General features: G+C 35.9%; 2 protein-coding genes and 1 long non-coding RNA gene across 3 annotated transcripts; 1 reads left to right on the top strand and 2 right to left on the bottom strand.

Moving 5' to 3' along the window:
- The first annotated feature begins 1,359 nt into the window (after positions 1 to 1,359).
- LOC106918407 (green-sensitive opsin) lies at positions 1,360 to 3,608 on the top strand. The gene is made up of 5 exons (XM_014988122.2): positions 1,360 to 2,019; positions 2,111 to 2,279; positions 2,428 to 2,593; positions 2,693 to 2,932; positions 3,019 to 3,608. Exons 1-5 carry the CDS (start codon positions 1,635 to 1,637, stop codon positions 3,115 to 3,117), a joined length of 1,059 nt encoding a protein of 352 aa, XP_014843608.1. The 5' UTR covers positions 1,360 to 1,634; the 3' UTR covers positions 3,118 to 3,608.
- Positions 3,609 to 8,001: 4,393 nt separating this feature from the next.
- synprb (synaptoporin b) lies at positions 8,002 to 10,529 on the bottom strand. Its single transcript, XM_014988125.2, has 5 exons — positions 10,512 to 10,529; positions 9,817 to 9,941; positions 8,769 to 8,967; positions 8,457 to 8,648; positions 8,002 to 8,373 (listed from the first exon to the last, which is right to left on the bottom strand). Exons 1-5 carry the CDS (start codon positions 10,527 to 10,529, stop codon positions 8,002 to 8,004), a joined length of 906 nt encoding a protein of 301 aa, XP_014843611.2.
- A 4,315-nt stretch (positions 10,530 to 14,844) lies between these two features.
- On the bottom strand, positions 14,845 to 16,304 carry LOC148159684 (uncharacterized). The gene is made up of 3 exons (XR_015762866.1): positions 16,014 to 16,304; positions 15,692 to 15,782; positions 14,845 to 15,358 (listed from the first exon to the last, which is right to left on the bottom strand). It is a non-coding gene; the product is annotated as an uncharacterized LOC148159684 (long non-coding RNA).
- Between the last annotated feature and the right edge of the window lie 4,901 nt (positions 16,305 to 21,205).

The following is a 21,205-nucleotide window of genomic DNA, read 5'->3' on the forward strand; positions in this document are numbered from 1 at the left end:
ATGGGGGGGGAAAAAAACCTATTCATACCAACCCAGCCCTATGTAACAAACAAATTGCCGTCCAGCATTTGCAATACGCAAAGCTCAAAGCTACTTATTCTACAGATGTCACTTTGAGATTTCTTTTGTCATTTTTTCATAGCATCATCCAGTTGACTGAACTTGATATTTATTTATTTAGTTATTAGTTATTGATGGTGATTATTTGTACCCATGTTTATTTGTTTTCTTGTGTACAGGGAAAACACAAAAAACAATATGAAGTCTTTCTTGCTGTTTGTGTGTTGTGTATTTAAAAATTACATTTTTAAATGTAATTTCTTTAATGCTGTGGTAAAGAGGATAACTTGGATGTGCATGTAATCATACCACTGTTGTTTAAATATAGGGTACAACATACAAGTAATCTCTACTTTTTTTTTTTTAGATTTTATTATAATCCAAGCAATGGATGTGATTCCAAAGGATGAAAAATAGTTTGTCACGAAAGCCAGGTTGGTTTGAGTAAAGAAGATCTTGATTGAAATTGAACTTAGTTTGAAGATGTGAAACATTTACATATGACATGAAAGTACAACAGAAGAAACCTGTACAGGGGCACTTTTTCATCGCACTGTAGCTAGGATATGCTTTGGCCTCCTTCTGCCTCTGAAAGGTAACAAATTAACCAAAAGAAATTGTTAAACGTGGAGAACTCAACACTCCTAAAATTAAAGATTTAATTACAGTTCTATATTATATGACAATAAAGCACAAATGTAGGTCGATGACATCTGTCAATACACAATCCCTTATATAAATATGTGCATGTATCACATCTTCTTAGTTATAAGACGCAAGTAGCTCACAGTTTATAAAACCATTGGACAAAACGTCCTCGTCCTTCATTACTGGATGAGGAGCGAATGTTTGGGTGAAGCTGGACTTTGTCTGATCCCTCAGTCTTTCCTGCATTTGTGCTCACTGGGGATTAAAAATGTGAAGCCATGGCTGCTTAGCTCAGCTGAACAACTCAGACAAACCTTTACTGTCCAAAAAATACTGTCTCTCAAAGAACACGACTTATACGGCAAGACAGTAAAATTTCCAAGTTCAATAAACTTTTCTGCAAAGTATGTCAACAGATCAAACTTTTATCAGTCATGCTTCATTTTTAAGAATTTTACAGCAAACTTCATAGTAAGCCTATAAAGATATATGTGCCATATTTTAAATTCATGTGTAAATGAAATCAATAAAGAACATGTCTATGTGGCATTTTTAATTTACATTTTTAAATGTAATTTCTGGTTCTTCAAAATAAGGTATGCATTGCAAAGCAACAACTTCCAAGAATGACAGAAGAAGGGCAGCAATTTATCAGGAAATGTGGACTGTATGTCAAGCAGAAGGGAGACTTTTAACCCTAAGGTCATTACCCTGCGGTGCTTCCTTAAAGTCAATTATCCGTCAGATTTGAGCTGGTCACTTCCTCACAATCCTCCTGTAATCTAATTTGACTAATGTGGGGATAACTCGGAGGAGGTATAAAACATCCACGTCCACCTTAACTACCAGTGTAGGGTTGGCATTTACCACTCCGCAGCTTTTGGCACTTTGAGCAGTGAAATCTCCCACTCACAAGGAAACTAGAGATGGCTTGGGATGGCGGATACGAGCCCAATGGCACGGAGGGAAAAAACTTCTACATCCCGATGTCCAACAAAACCGGCATCGTCAGAAGTCCCTTCGAATACCCGCAATACTACATGGTGGACCCAATGATCTACAAGCTCCTAGCCTTCTACATGTTCTTCCTGATCTGCACTGGAACTCCCATCAATGGCCTGACGCTGTTTGTAACAGCTCAGAACAAAAAGCTGCGCCAGCCTCTCAACTACATCCTGGTGAACTTGGCAGTGGCCGGACTCATCATGTGCGCCTTCGGTTTCACCATCACCATCACATCTGCTCTTAATGGTTACTTCATTCTTGGACCCACCTTCTGTGCTATTGAGGGATTCATGGCAACACTCGGAGGTAGGATGAAAGCAACTAAAAATTGTCAGGAATCATGCTTCAGTGGTTTGTCTACAGTTAGTAACAACATGGTTTTTTTTTGTCTTTGAAGGTGAAGTTGCTCTCTGGTCTCTGGTTGTTCTGGCTATTGAGAGATATATTGTTGTGTGCAAACCTATGGGCAGCTTCAAATTCACTGGAACTCATGCTGCTGCTGGAGTTACCTCCACATGGATCATGGCTCTTGCTTGTGCAGCACCTCCACTTTTCGGATGGTCAAGGTAAACCTCTGCTGGATTCAAAATGATTTAATCGAGATTTCTGCAGCTCTTAATTTACTACAAATGAAGTGAATTACCATAAATGAACATATTAACTACCATCTTTTTCAAATAAAAACCTAATTTTATTGTTTCATATGTTGTGCAGGTACCTTCCAGAAGGCATGCAGTGCTCCTGTGGACCTGACTACTACACCCTTGCTCCAGGATTCAACAATGAATCTTATGTCATCTACATGTTTGTCGTTCATTTCTTCATTCCTGTTTTCCTGATTTTCTTCACCTATGGAAGCCTCGTCATGACAGTCAAAGCTGTAAGTGACGTTTACACAGGTTTTCTTCCAACTTCGTATGAACTCACTGAAAGAGTTGCACAAGTGTTTTCTTACCTCTTGCCTTACTGAACTCCGTAGGCCGCAGCTCAGCAGCAGGACTCGGCTTCCACACAGAAAGCCGAGAAGGAAGTAACACGTATGTGTGTCTTGATGGTGCTGGGCTTCCTGGTAGCTTGGACTCCATACGCAACCTTCGCTGGCTGGATCTTTTTGAACAAAGGAGCGGCTTTCACGGCTCTGACTGCAGCCCTGCCTGCTTTCTTTGCAAAGAGCTCAGCCCTTTACAATCCTGTTATCTATGTCCTGATGAATAAACAGGTTGGCATATTCTACAGACACCGCAACCCATGTTTTTATGTATTTATATGCAAGTACTTAAATATTCTCCTTTCTCTGACTTTCAGTTCCGTAACTGCATGCTCAGCACTATTGGAATGGGCGGCATGGTGGAGGATGAGACCTCAGTTTCAACGAGCAAGACAGAAGTCTCGACTGCTGCTTAAGGACCATGTGTCTTAATCACGTCTTCAAGTCTGTGGACAAGTTCCTGAATAATTGCTTTCCGATTTCGATAGTCCACTCAAAAGGGAGAGACTTTTCCCAAATAAATTTATGGATTTAACAACTGTGGACAAAGGAATTCTGTCTCATCTGGTTACGCGTGTAAAGCACCAAGTGTAAATTTTACCTTGCCGTTTATCTTGTACAGCAGCTGTGTGAATGTGTGTATGATATGTGAGCACGTATGTGTGAGTATGCATGGCTGAACTGGGATCTCTCTGCACACCTCAACTACAGAAACACAGGCTGTGAACCGCTGAAAACCCTTCGTTGCTGAATGTTCAAGCAAGTGTGTGGGGCGTTTTCTTGTAATTATATGAGGGAACATGTTTTACTGGAGCACCAGTGGAATTATTTTTATGCATTTTGTGGAAAAACAAACCAAAAAAATACATAGTCTTGAGTAGATAATAAATACATGCATCAAAATAAACATCGTGGTGTGTTTATTGAAATCTAATTTTGGAGGTTCTTACAATAGAAAACATTATTAAGCTAAACCATAAACACGTTTCAGAAAATAAAGGTTATTTAAATCTAGTTCAATTTAAGTCTCTGCCTATAAATTCTGAATCAATGTCTCATTAAGTTTCAGTTTATAAACATTTCCTTTGTGGTTAACGTCTGGTGAGATATTAAGAACAAGAGAGGATTTAGAAGAAAGGCCTATGGGATGCTCTAAAATAAATTCGCTATTTTAATTGATAATTTGCTGTGAGAGACCTGAAGTACCAACAGGCTTATGTGTTTTCCATCTGATGCTGTGCTATGTTGCCCCCCTGAGGTTGAGCTGTTGATGTGCAGCTATACGGAGACATAAAACCTTTGCAATATGACATCATAAACAACATAAAATTAATATTAAAAAAAAAACGAGGCATGGTTTTACAACTAAATAAATAGACAGAATTACATAACTTGTAACTTTACCAGTGCGATGTCTGTTGGAGTCTTTCAGCTTGTATATCAACCAGATGGTGCCCCCTGGAGGTTCCCACCAAAACTGAAAACATGTCCTTTGGCAGAACTACTGTGGGGAATATGTTTCACATTGTGGAACATCTGAAAGTAACAGTAATGGCTGCTTCATGCTCTGCAGCAACTATCTACACAATTTATGCACCAGTCTACACCGAGAAACAGATCTAAAGGGTTTAATTATTTTCAAACACACACTTCTTTCTTACCCAGCGAACCATCTATATCTTGATGTACCCCTTTATTTCCAGCTGATAACCCGATACTAATTGTCATGCTGTGGCCACATGCACTGTAATTTTCTTCAAAGAGCCTGCTCTGGACACCTGTGTGTGCTTAGTCTCTCTGTCAGGGGGCTGGCAGAGGCGAGTGTCGCCTTTCTTTGTTCTAATTGCTTGGATCAGACAGAATGGGCTGCATGCAGAGGCCATAATAACAAACTCTGGGATGCATGGAGGAAAATCCCTAGGCAAAATCAGCAATGTGAGGCAGGATAGAAGAAAATCACTGTTCTGGTAGCTACAACGTTTTTCTGTGGTTTGCCGTGTTTTAGGAGCGGAGCGGTTATGTAACTATAAATTTGGAGAGGTTCAAATTTCTTGTGGTTCTAAAGAAAAAGTAGTCTTGGGTTAAGTTGGTCTGATAAATAATTAAATGTGCCATATTAATTTTATGTTGAGGACACACATTAAGAACATTTTTATTGTTATTATTTTATAATCGTAGGCAGAAATTACAAGTTTGGGCACATCTCCAAACAAGTCAATTTAAGAAAACAAAGTGCTCAGTGGGTCAAAGTCTCCTTATTTCAAAAAGCATTTAAGTTGAGGATATTGCTTTTATGTGACAATAAAGTTTTTCTTACAGTTTTAAAATAGAAAATAAAGGTGGTAGAAAAATGGATACATTGCATGCTCAATGGACGATAGTAGATGCTTTTCCCTTTTGAAGTCTTTCCAGAGATTTGCTGCTTTCCCCTCACAGCAAAACCTCACAGCTTTTGATATGGTCTTGCATTATAGTTAGACATTTGTAACTCCACATTAAATGCAAAGGCTTTTCTTTAAACTCCAGAGAGAGCGCAAAAAAATTGATAAAAGTTCAACTTTATCAGCTTAGGTAATAATTTTAAAGTTAATTTCTTAGTTAGAGAACTCTGCACCTCTAGAAATCCGAAGTGAAAGTTGTGTTTGAATTTTTGTTTTGCTGTGTTTGTGCAGTTGATTATCTGACCTTTTTAAGGTTTTCTCAGCTCTAGTGGCCTTTGTTTTACAGTTGTCAAACAGGCAAGTGAGTTAGGAGAGAGGAGGAAAGCATTTGGCAAAGAATGTCAGGAATCTTAATTGAATACATTTTATTTTTGAGAGAAGTTAAGAATCTCTTTGTGTCTTATATTTGTGGTAGGGATCAGTCACTACAGAGGAAACAAGTCATTGGGCCGTTTATTTCATGACCTTCTATATAGAAAAGCTGTTACTATGGGAGTAGTCTGTGACTGCTTGATCGGTTTAGCCATCATTTTCATATCTTGAAGTTCAACCAAAACCCATTCAGAGTGAATTTTGTGCATTGTCACATTTAAAGATTTAGATCTGTGACAGTAAGGGGCTAAGCGGTCTCAGGTATTTGGCCCGTATTATTTTAACGTACTTAACGAGGATAACATAGATTCAAGGTGGGATTATCCCGCTGGCCTTGCAGTCGAGAAAATGCTAATACACTCTGCAGCAATACACCCTTTGACAAAAGTTGGCGTCTCCGAGAAAATAAGTGTCCATTATGGCTTTCAAATGTAAACTTCTCACATTTATTGTTTAAGACTTTACATCAAATCTCCTTGATTCATTTACTACAGAAGTAAAGAGCAACAATGCATTCTCACATAAAAGCAAATAAGAAAACAACCATTAACACCTGATTCAAAGTATAATTAGAATCTAAATGTTAATCAGTATTTAATGAGTATGTAAAACAAGATAAAATAACAATTATTCTTAATTTTTTCAAATAAATGAAAAACTGCAGTCTTTTTTAAAGACAAAAGTCCTGACTTGTTGTTACTATACAAGGGTTTATCTTTTTAATTCTGACCTTCAATTAACTTAAACAATAAAAAAATAAAATAGCTACAGGATTTGCAATCAAGAGAACTACAATATTTCAGATCTCCAAATGAGGACGCAGAGGAGATATACAAATTAAAATATTAAGAAATCCACCAATACACAAAACCATGTAACAAAACTTCAATGCCAAATCATAGACATCAATCACACATTAAACTCTTTTTTTCTACTGAAACTCCAATTTTCATGCACAAACCATATCACCTGACCCAAAATACAAACGTAACATCCAGGAATATTAACTTTTAAAACACAATTCTAAAGATTATGTGATGAAACAAAGATCAGTAATTCCTTTGTATTTTCAATCTCAGAGCGATAGTCTTACAATTTTTAAAACCAGTCTTTATCAATATTTCATTAGACTTTCTGATAGTCTGTTCAAAGTCCTTTCTAGCTTTGTATTCCTTTTCTCTACCGAGGGGAATATTTTGGAGTTTGACATAAACCATTCAGGCATTTATAGGCTCCAAAATGCAACATTTGAAGAATAAAATTATTTCACATAAACTGAACTAAGAATCAGTGGTAAAAAAAAAAAAAAAAAAAAAAAGAGAAAAAAATCTAAAAGGTTCAAACCACAAATCTGAACTACCTTTTAGAAGTCCTGAAAAGTATAAATCAAGATCCCTTCAGAAAATCCCCCAAAAAGCAAAACACATTGAGGGGAAACTTTGCAGACATGACACCTAGGGTAGATTTAAAGATTTTGGAAAACACTCAAAGAAATCTGAAACAACTGGATTAATTGGAAGTTTTAATTTGAAGGTCTGTAAAAGAAAACAATGTTAAAAAGTTTTATTGCAAGTTCAGTAAAAAGTTAGCATTAAAAAATATTTTGTTTCATTAGACAGCAAATCTGCTAACTAGGGATAAACTAACACAATCTTTCACTTGCCAGCCAAACCAAACATTAAAACTATCTTATTTTTGAGTGAATGTCCCATAAAATTTAAAATAATAATAGTCAATAATAACGCCCTTCATTGTGGAAGTCTCAGAAAGCTTCTTTGAGCTATTTTAAGTATAATTGGGGTATTTTATCTTTTTGTTTAAATTATGATTTATTTCAGATTTTTACCACCACAATGATCACCATATATAGATGGAATTACAATCTTCTGGAAGATTGTAATTCCATCTGGGACTTTTATTAGGAAATATTAGAGTTTTTCTATATAGAGAAAATACATGGGACATATGCTTACAATCAGTAGTTCTAACCAAGCTAATGGTGCTAATCCCTAATATAAGACAATAAAGACTGTAAAGTGACAGGTCTGCTATCATTTTTCATTTATTTTGAAGTGTTAGAATTTTTTGGAGAGTTGTTGATTGCTTTCTCAGATATCTTGTACATAAAATCGTCTCATGACATTGTGTATGCAAAAAAAAAAAAGTTAATGAGATATTTTGTTTTAAAGAGTAATGGAGATGAGCTTTAATTCTTTTTAGTTTGGTTTTATCTTTCTATTACCTGGAGGGGTTTACTGTATTAATGGATTTTTACTAAAGCAGAGAGAAACAGCTCTGTAGCCCAGTCCTTACTGACCTTACCTTGTCCTTGAAATCGGATAACCGTTAAACTTAGCATTTTTCCAAGCATATTTTTGTATTACACAAATTTTAACTCCTACATCTGTAAACTTTGCTGATTTCTAATTACCTTTGTGAGTAGTAATATAAGAATACAGCACTATTTTAGCTCACATTATGTTAAGGTCACATCTCATTAACAAAAATGGCAGGTCCTTGAGAAGCTACTTTATTCTCTCTCTCATAAATCACTGCTTTGCCCAGATATGTCTCTGGTAAGCTGAAGTTTACTTGCGACTGGTTGATGCTAGCTTGTCTCTCCAACTGTTTGTCGTAGTTCCCTCTTGACTCGGTGAAGCTGTCCTGTCTGAAGGGGCCAAAACCGTCATCTGGCTGGTCAAAGCTGGACTCGCTGTAGAGTCGCTCTCGCATCTCACTGGATCGTTTCCTGGAAGAAGTCCTACTTGGGTATCTCTGGCCAGTCTTGTACCAGCCTGTCTCTTTAAAGACAAACCAAATGTTTCCAGACCAGAGGATTGCATTAAGAAAACCAAAAACCTGGGGGGGAAAAAAAAAAAAAAAGGAACCGTTGTAAGTGAATTATCACGTCCAGACGGTTTCATTTTTGATTATATACCTACAGTGGAAGTGTTTAGGCGAGACCAGAGAGGTTCCTGCGTGGTTGCACATCTATTTTCCTTCTCTCTACAGGAAGCAATGAGAAGGAGGACCTCTGTTGGGTTCGTGGCTGCCTTGATATCAGTGAGGCTTTTAGCCCAACAGCAGCTGCTGAGCAGCCACATTAGAGAAAAGGTAACAGTGACAAGAAAATCCTGTTGCATTGTTCAGGACAGAAACACACATGTAGAAGAAAGTCACAAAAGTCACTTATTAGTGTCACTTTAACACAACGCTCCTGATTTAACTGATCGTTGAAATCAAACGTCACTGACCACTAGAGGGCCTCTGTTGTTCTTCAGATACTTGTTCTGGTAGAAGACGTAGACAATTGTTGCAAAGAAGGAGTACAGAAATGCCAAAACGCCCACAGTTACGAAAAACTGAGCTGCAGCAGAGAAATCGCCATTGAGGAAAATAACTTCTTCTCTGCTTGCGTCGCATAAGGGAGCTTTGAAGTGGATCTGCTGCAATCTGCAAGACACAGAGAGGCGGGTTGAGAGCAACAAGTAAAGGTTGTCATTAACTCTGTAATAATAATGAATACCAGAATATTCATTATATACCAGAATAATGAATCAGCAAGTCACAGGTATTTAGATCAACCCATTATGTTTGAATGCAACTCAGTCACATTCCAACCTCTCATAAAAGGCGAGGAGAATGGAGACAGTGCATGTGCAACAGTGACTGTTTTGAAATGTGACATTTGAGATAAAATATGATTAAAAAAATGCACCCCTGACCCCCTCCCCCACAAAAAAAACAACAAAAAAAACACCAAAATCCTGATCACCTTAGCTTTATAAAATAAAACAAACTTCTGCCCCCTGCTGCCGTCAGTTATTTATTGATGTAGCTTGTGTTGTCAAAGCATTACTTCAGTTTCCATCTTCCACTGCCTAAAATTCTTGCATTAAAATGGCAACGTGCTTAAAAATGTGCACGAGGGACCAGCTGAGGGGACCGTTTTTACTGCGAGCACAGTTATATAAGAAACGCTGAAGACCTAGAGATGTTAAAGTGGGTCGGCATCCCCATTCAGCCTGGTTTAAAACTGGGTGAGCTTCAACAGAGAGCAGCTCTGCTAAACTGGACAACTAAATTTTAGTCTCTTCACAAGACTTTATAGTTAGACACTGTTGCTCCAAATTCTTAAGAGTATATAAATATTTGAAGCTTTTGGTTGATTTAATCTAAGACAGTTTAGTTTGTTCTACAGTTAATAATTTTGTGTCTCCTTGACTTTAAGATCCTCTGTTTTCAAGATGAATCTCTTTTTTTAAGAGTCACAAAAAAAAAAAAAAAAAAATCCTGATTTACCTGAAAGGATAGCCAAACTCAATATTGATGCTGAGGTTGTTCGGTCTCCGGGCGGAGCAGTCCACTTTAACCTGAAGATAGCCATGGTATCCTCTGCAGGTGGCAAATGCACAAATGGCAAAAATCTATCAAAAATAAAAAATTAAAAAAAAAAAGTTTTTGAAAGTGTAACCATCTGTCTGTTGGTGATTTCTTTGAATGAATTCTTCTGAAGCACCAATTGATTGTGTGAGCTCGCTGCATAATGAATGCACATCAATAAATCAGGTGAGAGATTATCGCGGTTCAAAATGAGTTTGAAAACAAAGCCTGAATAATTTAAAGGAAGGAAGATAATTAACAGAGCCGCGTACTGTGCCCTAGAGGGAGCCCACAGCGGTAGAGTCAGAATCTGTTTGTTCACGTAGCACCAAGTCTGGACTCTATCATTGATTTGTCTTCACATTTACAACATTTCTGACGTAAAGATGAAACCAAAGACAGCTTTACTGAGTCAACAACTTTTTTTTTTTTTTTTTACTTTTAGCACAAGAAAAATGCCTTCCATCATCTATGCCACACTCTCAGATACAAAAAAAGGAAAAAAGAATATTATCATGTGAAAGTCTTGCAATTTGCAACCTAAGGAAAAATAATTAGATTTACAGTCAATAATCAGAACAAACTTGAAAAGTGATAAAGAAAGGGGAACTTACCGGAGCAAATATAACCATACACATTTAAAGACCAAAGAGCCTTACTCCATGCAGCGCCGGCAGCTGTAGTCATCAGGCTGAGATGTAACTGATGCAGACAGGAAAACCAAAGCCACTCTTCCAGCAGAGAGGGGTGGGCTGACAGGGGTTGTCTCCCCCCGAGGAGGAGCTGGAGATGAGGTCAAACTCTGCATTCAATCATCAATGCTCCTAAATGCAACTTAAGGCAAATATTTGTGAAATATAATGTTTTTTTGTTTTGTTATTTTGTTTTGATCTGGACTACAAAAGAACCAAAAATCGTCTTTTTTGAAGCTCTGTTGCAAAATTGGTCTAGAAAAAAAAGAGGCTATATTTACAACATGAAACAAATCGAGGATCTGGGACAGATTTTGATCATATAAATAATTTGGGTGGTCACAGAGTTATTGCAGGCTGCACAGAACTGATGGGTGTAAATAGACATCAGTGAACATTAGATCTATATTTGACATTCATAATCAAAACAGTTATGCTTTTGTATCTGCAATTAATTCATGGTGATTTTTTATGCAAAACAAATGGTTTTGTTGTCAGATTTAGCATTAAGTTGACTCAAGTTTTAATTGGGAGCCCTTTATAAGTTGCTTAATGCAGTTTTATGTTTTTTTAAACACAGTTTGTCACTGCATATCACATATGAACCTACATCCATTTTTTTTGTAAATTTCAGAAATGTTTCCTCTATGTTTTCCTAGAAAATGTCTTGGTGTACTAGTATAATGATTAGTTCATGTTAACAGCATTGTCTGTCAAAAAGTATCTTGCTGACCTCTTTTGGTGAAAAATCTGTATTACACATTCATGTTTGAGCTTTTGCCTGCATTTCAACCAAAGCTTAAGCCAAGACGCCTGAACATGATGTTTAGTAATTCACAAGTCTATTTGCTCCGTCCATTTCCACTTTCCCTTTTCTATCAAAGGGTAATCGCTTTGCTGCCAGGTATATTTTTTAATATCATTACCTAAAGTCAGGACAAATCTATGTGAGAAACCATTTCAAACCTCCCTCTTTTAAAAATAAACCACAAATCGACCTAAGAATAATAAATAGGTCTCAATGAATGCATTTAAGTGCATTTTAAAAGATTTAAAAGCACAGGACTTTTTTTTTTCAGGTGAACGATATACTGTTCAACTTCAAAACAGTTCAAGACCAAAAGAAATATTTAGTTTTTTCCCAAAGAAAAAGTTAAATGTGATTGTGACTCATATGTTCAAAGATGTGGTTTTGGGTGGTCATGTTGTGGGCAGGAAGTATAACCAGTAGCAGTCAGAGTACTGCTGCCCTAGAGAGTCTCACAAATATCAGGACATGATATTTCCGATCAGCAGAGCCAATATTTCACAATATGTCATGGCACCATTAAGTGTTGGCAATCCACCTCATCTAATCTTTAAATCTCTGTCTGGCCGACTATACGGTTGGACAAAGAGACACTGGAGTCTGGGATATGATTCTTCCCCATTAGGATGGACGGAGGAGATGATTTGAACCTCCTCCGCCCCCCTCTGCTCTTTGGTTCTGCTCTGCATCCATGAAGTATCTCTTTGAACTCCTCTGGAATAGTTCATACATTATTTGAGCTTCTGAGATGCTAATCAGCATCTCTCAGTTGTAAAAACAATACCCTGTTGCATGGTTGCACATCTTAACAACTGTGAAGAAGTAAAAATCTTTCTAGCTGCACAACAAAACCAGAAGGTTGTATGCAGAGAGTCCGTGGGTCATATAGGCCTACGAGTTTCATTTTTTAATTCTGAAGATTAAACCAACTACAGTTCACTTTTAGAGTTAAATATGTTGTCTTTTTTAATAAAACTTTGTGCAATGATGGTAGTCTTGGCCAGGTCAACCCCTGCAAATGAGACTATATCAAAGTAGGGTTTTACTAATAAAATAAAATGAATAAATACATTTCATTTTATTACATTTTCACCTGTATCCACTTGTTCATGCAGAGTCACCACCTCTCCTCCAGGGGCAAATGGGCAAGAGGGTAACACAGAGATGCACAGCACAAATAACCATGGGCTTTCACACCTAAGGATAATTTAAAGAGTCTAATCAACAGTTATGTTTTTGGACTGGATGAGGAAGCTGGAAGCTTTCAGTCAGAAAGATCAAACACATTTTGAATCTCTGTAATGATCTGCTAAACTTAATTCATTGTTTTACATTTATGGCCAAAATTCTTACTGCTGGCACATTTGGAATTCTCTTAATTTTTCCAACATTTTCTGACTAGTAAAAAGACGGACGTCTCAAATGGAACAACCTCGAAGCTGACGGAGAATCTGTGGAGTTAGCTAAAGATTAGAGTTATGGTACCTTCTATCCTCAAAGGCTTGCAGCTCATCGCTAAAGATGAGCTATGAAAGATGATTATTTATCATGCCGTTCAAAAAACTAGTCAATGCCGTAACAAGTGTTTCAAAATTCATGTCCTCTTTGCATTGCTTTATTATCTTTTGAGAAATGTTGGTCTCATTTTCTAACATCGATTTAAAGAAAATAATTTGAAATCAAAGTCTGAATAATTTTAAGATTAAATGTGACTATTCATAAGATCTAAAATATCTGGCGGTTTTTCTTAATGGAGTTTCAACATCTACACTGAAAGAAAAAAGCTGTTCAGTTTACTTAATTTTATTGTGTACATCCGTCCCACACAATGCAAATAAGTAGAACAGACATATTTTCCCTCTTTCCCTCAAATACTTAAAGCTTGTCAAATCAACATATTTTATTTACATTAGATTACTTGAAAATATTAAGTTGAAACTACAAACATTTTATCTCTTACCATAATGTAAATATATTATGTATTATCAATAACTTTTTTTATGTCTTAGCAACACTATTATAATGAATAACACCAGCTTATTTTTCATTGCCAGTATTACTCAATGAAATTGTGTTGGGCGAACACAATTCTATCATGTTAATGGAACACATGTTACAGCTTTAAATCCTACTTAATTTTTTCAAGTTATCTATATACCTTTCTAATGTAAAAAATTAAATAAAAAAGAAACAGATCTTTGACAAGAAAGACAAAGAGTGCAAGTGCTGCTGAACAATTGAACTTTATTTAAATGAACATTTCTAAATCACACCATTTTGTATTTAACATTTTTTACATTTAAGACACATAACCTTTTTAAATCGAGTCTTACCTGAAATACAATTTTTATGAACAAACATGTTATTTAAGATATGAAATGATATCAAGTTTTGGTATATTAATATTTAAGATATAACATGGATAAGAAAATATAATAGTTAAGCTTTATAAAAAATATTTAACATGGTATAGAATAGTATTTCAGATTTTAACAATGTTTTTGAACATGTAACATGACATTAAAGCTGCAGTATGCAAGTAAGCAAATTGTTTTTTTTTTTACATGTTTGTCAACATTATAACAATGTCATGTCAGTGGAAGACAGCGCTGGATTTCTTCCACAGATTGTCTTGCTTTCCCTCGTAAAAGACGAGTGAAATTTTATACAACTGTTTTTAAAGAACTTAATTTTTATAAGTTACACACTGCAGGTTTAAAAGTTAATCTGGAACATATTTGTACAAGAGATATACAAGATTATGTAGAAAAGTAAGTCAGATTTCAATAACACTATTTGACAGGGTGCACATCTGACATGAGATAATATGTAAAATAATTTTTTAAATAAGTTACATTTGGCAGCATACATGCTCAAAAAAGTTCAACATGTATGATGCTGATAATTTTCTAAATCATTTTATCTTTTATAGATAAAAGGTCAACCTTTAAGCTGCTGTATGTTTCACTGAGAAAAAAGTTTTTTTTTTGTTTAAACTATCACTATATTATTACATTACAAACAATAAAACATCAGACAGAAAATAGGTGAAAAAAACTGAGCCTCGTCTTATACAGACACAACGTACTGATAGTCCTAACTAATATGTAAAAAGAAAGTTATAAAAGTTACGTACTGCAGCATTAATTTCATATTAATACATGTTCAAACAGTTTGTAGAAATCTGGCTAAGACTTTATTTGACGGGGGTGCACAAGACTGACATGACACTGTCATGAACATAAAAGAGTCTTTATAAATGTCTATGAATGTTGTTATGAAGTGTCATTTGGTAAATAATGACACTTTTAATGCAAAGTTGCTCCAAAAGTTGCATTAAAAGTGCCAACTTTGCATTAAAGTGTCATTATTTACCAAATGACACTTCATAGCAGTCATAGACATTAGTAAAGACTCCTTCCTGTTCCTGACAGATGCTATGCCAGGTTTATGATAGGTTTCTATCAACTTTATTGAACATGTACATGCTGCAAAATGTAACTTTTGTGACAATTCTTTTGTACATATTTGTTAAAATTATGTCAAGTCTGTATAACACAGCTTATTTTTTATATCATCAGTCTCATGTTTTACTGTTTACTATGCAATATCATAGTGACAGTTTAAACAAATATGTGAAAAACCTATTGCTTATAAATATCACATACTGCAACTTAATAGTTGACCTTGAACATATTTCTGCAGTTAGTCATTAAAAAATAATAAATTTGTGTCCTGCAATGAGGAATACAACAACAGAAAACACGAAAAGTGAACATTAGTTAGCCCATATATCAGTCCAACAAGTATTACAACAGCTGTTGGCACACTATTCAAATTGGACACCACCCTGATGCCTTCATGGACGATCCTGATGTCTTCATGTGATGAAGTCTTTCAGATGAAAAACGCCGGTGGTGGTGGTTCCAATAGTCTCTTCAATGGTAGCTTCATCCACACCCTATGTGAAGTGATGACAAGTTAATCTCTCTTTCTCTAGACCTAGATGCATCTATATATATAGATAGATAGACAGACATTTCTCTATAAGAGCTATCTCTAAAAGGTTGGACAGATCAATGTAAATTTCGATGAATATAGATATATCTCAAGTATATCTAAATGTAGAGATAGACATAGATGAATGTATCTATCCATGTAGAAAGAGATATACATATCTAGAGAAATCTAAATCTAGATAGAAATAATTATGTATGTACAGATCTAAATCTTTCTTTATGTTTAGATATATATATCTATCTCTAGTTGTGTAAATACACATATAGATACATACCATATACTCCTGGATGAGCTTGGCTGGATCTTCTCCCATATACATGCAGACTTCCTTAATGACACTCCCATGCAGCATCAACATCTTCACACTGAAGGAAATTAATGGAATTAGAATCTTTTTTCAAGCCTTATGCTTGAAGTTTAACAATTTACTTTACACAACTATTTTTAAAGTGAAGACATACAGTAAAGTTTGAAGTGAAAACAAGCAGGTGTAAAAGTTAAAGGTGAGAACATTTAACACAAGAAAAATGTAATTGTCTGCATTAAAAAAGTTTATCCAAAAAGATTGATAGTTGTGTTGTGGCTACATCACTTACCTCCTCCATTTGTGCAACAACTTGTCCTAGCATTTGTCCAAGCTGTCCTCCTCTTCTTTTGAACATCTTCATCAGGTTGTCAAAATGGAGATCCAGCTGAGACAAGAACTTTGACTGAAGTGGTATGGTGGTAATTCTCTTAAACTCAAGAGTTTATCTGAAAAAAAGAGCACAAAGTAATGAGCTTCAAATGTTCAACACTTGTAAGAGCCCAACAATCACTGCTGCAGAAGTGAACAGTCAGGTAAATGTGCCTAGACATCTTAGATTAACATTACATCAAAAAAAAAAAAAAAATTATATATATATATATATATATATATATATATATATATATATATATATATATATATATATATATATAACATTGTTTAAAAAAACATACGTCACCATCAACACTTTTTAGTAGATATTTACAGAGGGCACTTTACACAAGACTTGAGCATCTGGAAGACATTTGGATTCAAATAAGATTCTGAATTTATACTCCATACTGTGCTCCATCCCAGCGCGCTGGAGCATTGAGCCTTGCCCTCCACATAGCGCCGCTGCCGCGGTAGAACCATTACATCAGCAAAACGAAACATGGAGATGGAGAGAAGTATTAACGTAGCGCAGTGCACCACAGATAAGGAAAAATAACGCAGAAAACAGTCGAAGTACTCAAAATCCCTCTTATTCGTATTTTTGTCGCTCAGTAAGCGACGCTAAATGCAGACCCGTTACCATAACAACAGACAATGGTTCTGTTAGTGTGCTTGGGAGAAAGTAACGAGGCAGTTTTGATAGCTCGATAAGCTAGTGAAAAGCCACTAGCTTGCAAAGTGTTCATGTTGCTTTTTTCCTCATTGCTACTGAGTCAGTTACTTACAAATTTAATCAGTAACAACTGTTTTTTGTGAACTACTTTGATAAACGATGATGTACTGATCTGTACTAGAACTAAGCCCCGGTGCTAATAACGGTAGCTAGCAAAGTGAAAACCAAAGAACATGCAGACGGTTTACAAATGACTTCTCATACAGAATGATATTTTTGTGGAAACATTCCCAACTACAAAAAATAATATTTAAATCACTTACCTAATCGGTCCACCTCCAAAGACTTGTCTTGTGGTCTTGTGGCTGAATAGTCAGAAGAAACTGCGCGGCAATCGCGATATCTTTAAAATTATCTTGTTTCACTTCTTATTGGTTAAGATTCAAAAGCCCGCTCTTATTATTGTCCAATCATATTTAATCCTTGTCTTTGTTATATTGCATCATTTCCGGTAATGATGAAACATGATTACAATGGTTTTAGTAATCTAATTTAATCACGTTAAATCAACATATGAAAAATGTGTAGTTTCATTATTGTTGGTTATTAAGTAAATTGTTCTTAATTCAATTGTGTAAATACAAGAAAGATGACTGAATTGTGTAGTATTAACTTATTTAGTTTGTGCAAATTCAAAAACCCCTCAATTCTCATTTTTTCAGTGTACAAAGTGCTTTTGATGTTCATGACTTCAATCTATATTTCTCTGTGATTGATTTCTGGTGATGCAGGGTGAGGAGGTAAGGGCAGAAGCTTCAACAGTTTGATTTGATCTAATCACAGGTGCCAGTGTGAAGGTAAAGTAATTACAAGTATTACCACAGGATTTGATTAAAAACGGGAAAAAAAACGCCTTTAAAGACATATCCAGCTCTATCCAGCCCTTACCTCCTCGCCCTGCATCACCAGAAATCAATAACAGAGAAATATAGATGTGGTAAAAATTCTTTTAATCCTTCTACATTTTACTAACTTGCATAAAACAGGAATGTCCTGAGACAAAAGACTTGAACGGATGAAGTTACGTAAGTATCAGGATCAGCAGGCTATTTACAGATGAAATTTAGGTTTATTGTTTTCAATCGCTGTGATGGTAATTACATGTGACTGGATGCCCGCTGCTATTTAAAGCAAATGGATCTGTGGAGGTGTTTGTGGCAGGAACTCTGAAAAACAGGGAACGTTACTGCTAATCAGCCCAGAAAAGGTTACAAAAGAACACATCAGGGCGAAGAGCTCGCAACTTTAAGACACATCACAATAACTGAACCTGATTAAACGGTGCTAAAGATACATGCTGCTCTTCTCCAAAGGTCATCACCAAATCTTATAAATCCCAAACTGTTGCAACAATCTGAGCTCCAACCTGAAGTGCTGTAATCCGAGGTTAGTTCTGCTTAACTCTGGCAGATCATATCAGTTTGACTTGCATATATTTTCTATTTACCTTATATACAGGCTAGATTAATCTGATTAATCCAATGCTTGCTTTTTTGCTGATTATGATAACTTGACAACAACATACCTCTAGCTTTTATTTCTTTAAGCACTAAAAGCCTGTAAAGAACATCAAAGAGTTATAACAAAGTATGCTTTTAAATTAAAAATTTTTGATCAATCGCTTTTGATTACTCCCCAACTAGAGCCGAAACAAACCAGATGAACTCTTTATATTTTTATTTTTGCATCATATGGTAGACTTTGGTGTGTGGTTTTTATGCAAAATTCTGATTTCTCCCCCATGAACCTCAGACTTGTGTTCTGAATATTCTCTCTCCAGAGTATTTTCTTAATTGTACCTAATTAGGTTCAGAATCAAAAGTCAGGAACCACCAAAGTATTGAACAAGCTTGCCAGCAGATGTCTTATTTTTATGTGATAAAAGGATTACTTAATAAAAAATGTAATAAATAATCCTTCAGACTGATACTGAAATTACGAGACCGAGGCAGGAGAAGTGCTGCGCCAAAGGAAGCAATGGCTGAGACAGAAGACAGACCTGGGCTTCAAACCAGCAAACCACCATTGTCTTCCTTTTGACACATTTATTCTGGATCAAAACGTGTCTAAAAGGAGTGTAGGTAAATAACATACAAAACAAATATAAACCCATGTGCACAATAACCAGGAAGAAGTAAAATAGGTTAGTTTTTTTCTGTGGAATCAGAACGGCCTGAGACCCATCAACATGTCATATTGAATGTGTTTAAAAGTCTTGATGGGATTGACAGACACCCAGTGAGGGGAACTGAAGGCACATGACATGAGAACTCTTTAAATACCCATTTTCTTAATGCCTGCGGCCAACGGGGACATTAAACTGATGTGGCAATCTTGATGAGATGAAAGATGAACCCCACCAACCCCCAGGTGTGGCCAAAAATATGAATTATCCAATCTTCTTCTTTGCAGGACGAGGATCTTTCTAACGTGATTTTTTTTCATAGATCTCGCTTACTTCAGTGTGCAAAAAAGTCCAGACCTATTGTGCTTTGTTCTTCCCCGCTATATTTTTCTTGTTGTTCTACTGTGAAACTGAGGTCTCGAGAGCAACGAAATTTGTACCAAATCCAAGAAAACCAAGCTGAATTGTGAAAAAAAAAAAAAAAGTATGCACAAAAGCTAAAGCACAGAAGTAGAATCTCTTCAAGCAGCAATAAATTCATATTTTCATAGAACCAACCTGGTCCAAAGACTTTGGACCAGGTTGGTCCAAAACTTCTGTAAGTCTCTCATATACATCCATTTTAGCTCATTGCTATTATTTTTGACAATCAGCTGTAGATGTGCTGTACTTATCTTACCATTATTATTCTGTTACACAATAGTTTATCAAGATGGGTGACGTGTTTTCCCCAAAGACAGAACAACGGAAACCGACAGAACCAGCAACCCACCAGTTACAGGACTAACTCCTGCCACCATCACCACTAACAATTTTCATTTTTAATTAAAAGGACCCAGTGAAAGTCAAGATCAAGGTCCAGTTGACCATCTGCAGGAGTGCTTTATTTCCACACTGTTTACTCAGAGGAGGAGCAATAAAAAGGAGCTAAAAGGAAATAATAAAAACAATGTCAGTTTTATTTCATATTTTGCATCATTTGGCCCCCAATAAATTAATTATCCACAGTGGGGAAAACAGGAGATTTCTCCTCACATGGACTTTTCAGTTCCACGTCCATATTTTTAATTAAAAATAATCCAACGCTCGCACCTTGTGGCTCCTCCACCCGCTTGGAATCACGTCACTGAATAAGGAACAAGCATGTTTTATCAGACAGGCATCAGAAACTCTTTCAGTAAAATTAACTGACAATAATTTGCACTAAATGTATGATTTTGGCCTTCCTTTTCTTTGTACACACACAAAGAATCACGTTAACACAGTACTTTCCTAATTACTCTAGCAGTAGTTTAGTGCGGGTTTTTTCCACCAGCAGGGGGCAGTACTGAGCTGTTCTGAATATGGTAAAATGAATCAATCTACAGCTATGTTCTCTTCCTTCTTTCTCACTGCATTTGATGTTTCTCCTCGCTGCAGATTACGGTTGAAAAATGAGTGTCCTACATGCAGGATGAGTTAAATACCCAGCTGTCGAGTTCCATCTATGGATAAATCATATTCTGCAGTTTCTCAGAATATTGTGCTTCTACAGCTGAGGGGATTTTTTTTTTTTTTTTTTTTTTGTCATGTGAAAGTGGTGAGGCTCCAGCATCTCGCCGCATTCATTATTAATGAATCTTTTTCTGGCATCATCTCGCCTCTCTACCCTGAAAACTGTTGGTAGGGAAGAGATGAGCATAAATATGGTGAGAGTCTTTGGTACCACGTATCAGTCTTACTGTCCGATGTAGATTCTGTTTCCTGCTTTATGGGACTTGAACTCAGTCCTAATATGTAACCAGGACCAAAGATGACAAAGATGAATAGGTTGAGCTATGAATATGTTTACAATTAGTCAATGTTTGTAGCCTGGAGTCATGAATGTCCCACATATGGGCTTTAGAAATAGTTCTGTTTTTTTGTTTTTTTTGTTTTTTTGTTATGAATAGAGAAAAACCTGCTGAGTCTTTTGGGATTTTACCTCAAATTCAATGTGAGATTAATGTCAAAAAGGAAACATGATGAAATAAATAAATATATATGTATATATTTAAAAATGGTTGGGTGTGGGTGTATAACATCGGGTTATATAAAAGGATTTGTAGATTGTAAATTCTTTAAAATAGATTTTTTCCTGAAGCCATGCACAACATGAACCTATTTCCATCTCTGAGTCTTTTTTTTTATTCCCTAAGGCTCCATACATTTTGAAGCTTTTACAAATAAACAATAGCTCCATATTACATATCTCAAAGTATCAGATCCC

This window comes from Poecilia mexicana, unplaced genomic scaffold (assembly GCF_051168715.1).
Source record: "Poecilia mexicana isolate PSO_F unplaced genomic scaffold, ASM5116871v1 scaffold_5, whole genome shotgun sequence".
Lineage (NCBI taxonomy): Eukaryota > Metazoa > Chordata > Actinopteri > Cyprinodontiformes > Poeciliidae > Poecilia > Poecilia mexicana.

What these genes read in the sequence shown, in the direction of transcription:
- LOC106918407 (XM_014988122.2), top strand. Translation starts at nt 1,635, where the DNA reads ATGGCTTGGGATGGCGGATACGAGCCCAATGGCACGGAGGGAAAAAAC. An exon ending in TCGTCATGACAGTCAAAGCT is followed by an intron (nt 2,594 to 2,692) that starts GTAAGTGACGTT and finishes TGAACTCCGTAG; the next exon opens with GCCGCAGCTCAGCAGCAGGA. An exon ending in ATGTCCTGATGAATAAACAG is followed by an intron (nt 2,933 to 3,018) that starts GTTGGCATATTC and finishes TCTGACTTTCAG; the next exon opens with TTCCGTAACTGCATGCTCAG.
- synprb (XM_014988125.2), bottom strand. An exon ending in GAGTTTGGCTATCCTTTCAG is followed by an intron (nt 8,968 to 9,816) that starts GTAAATCAGGAT and finishes TGTGTCTTGCAG; the next exon opens with ATTGCAGCAGATCCACTTCA. An exon ending in CTCGCCTAAACACTTCCACT is followed by an intron (nt 8,374 to 8,456) that starts GTAGGTATATAA and finishes TTTCCCCCCCAG; the next exon opens with GTTTTTGGTTTTCTTAATGC.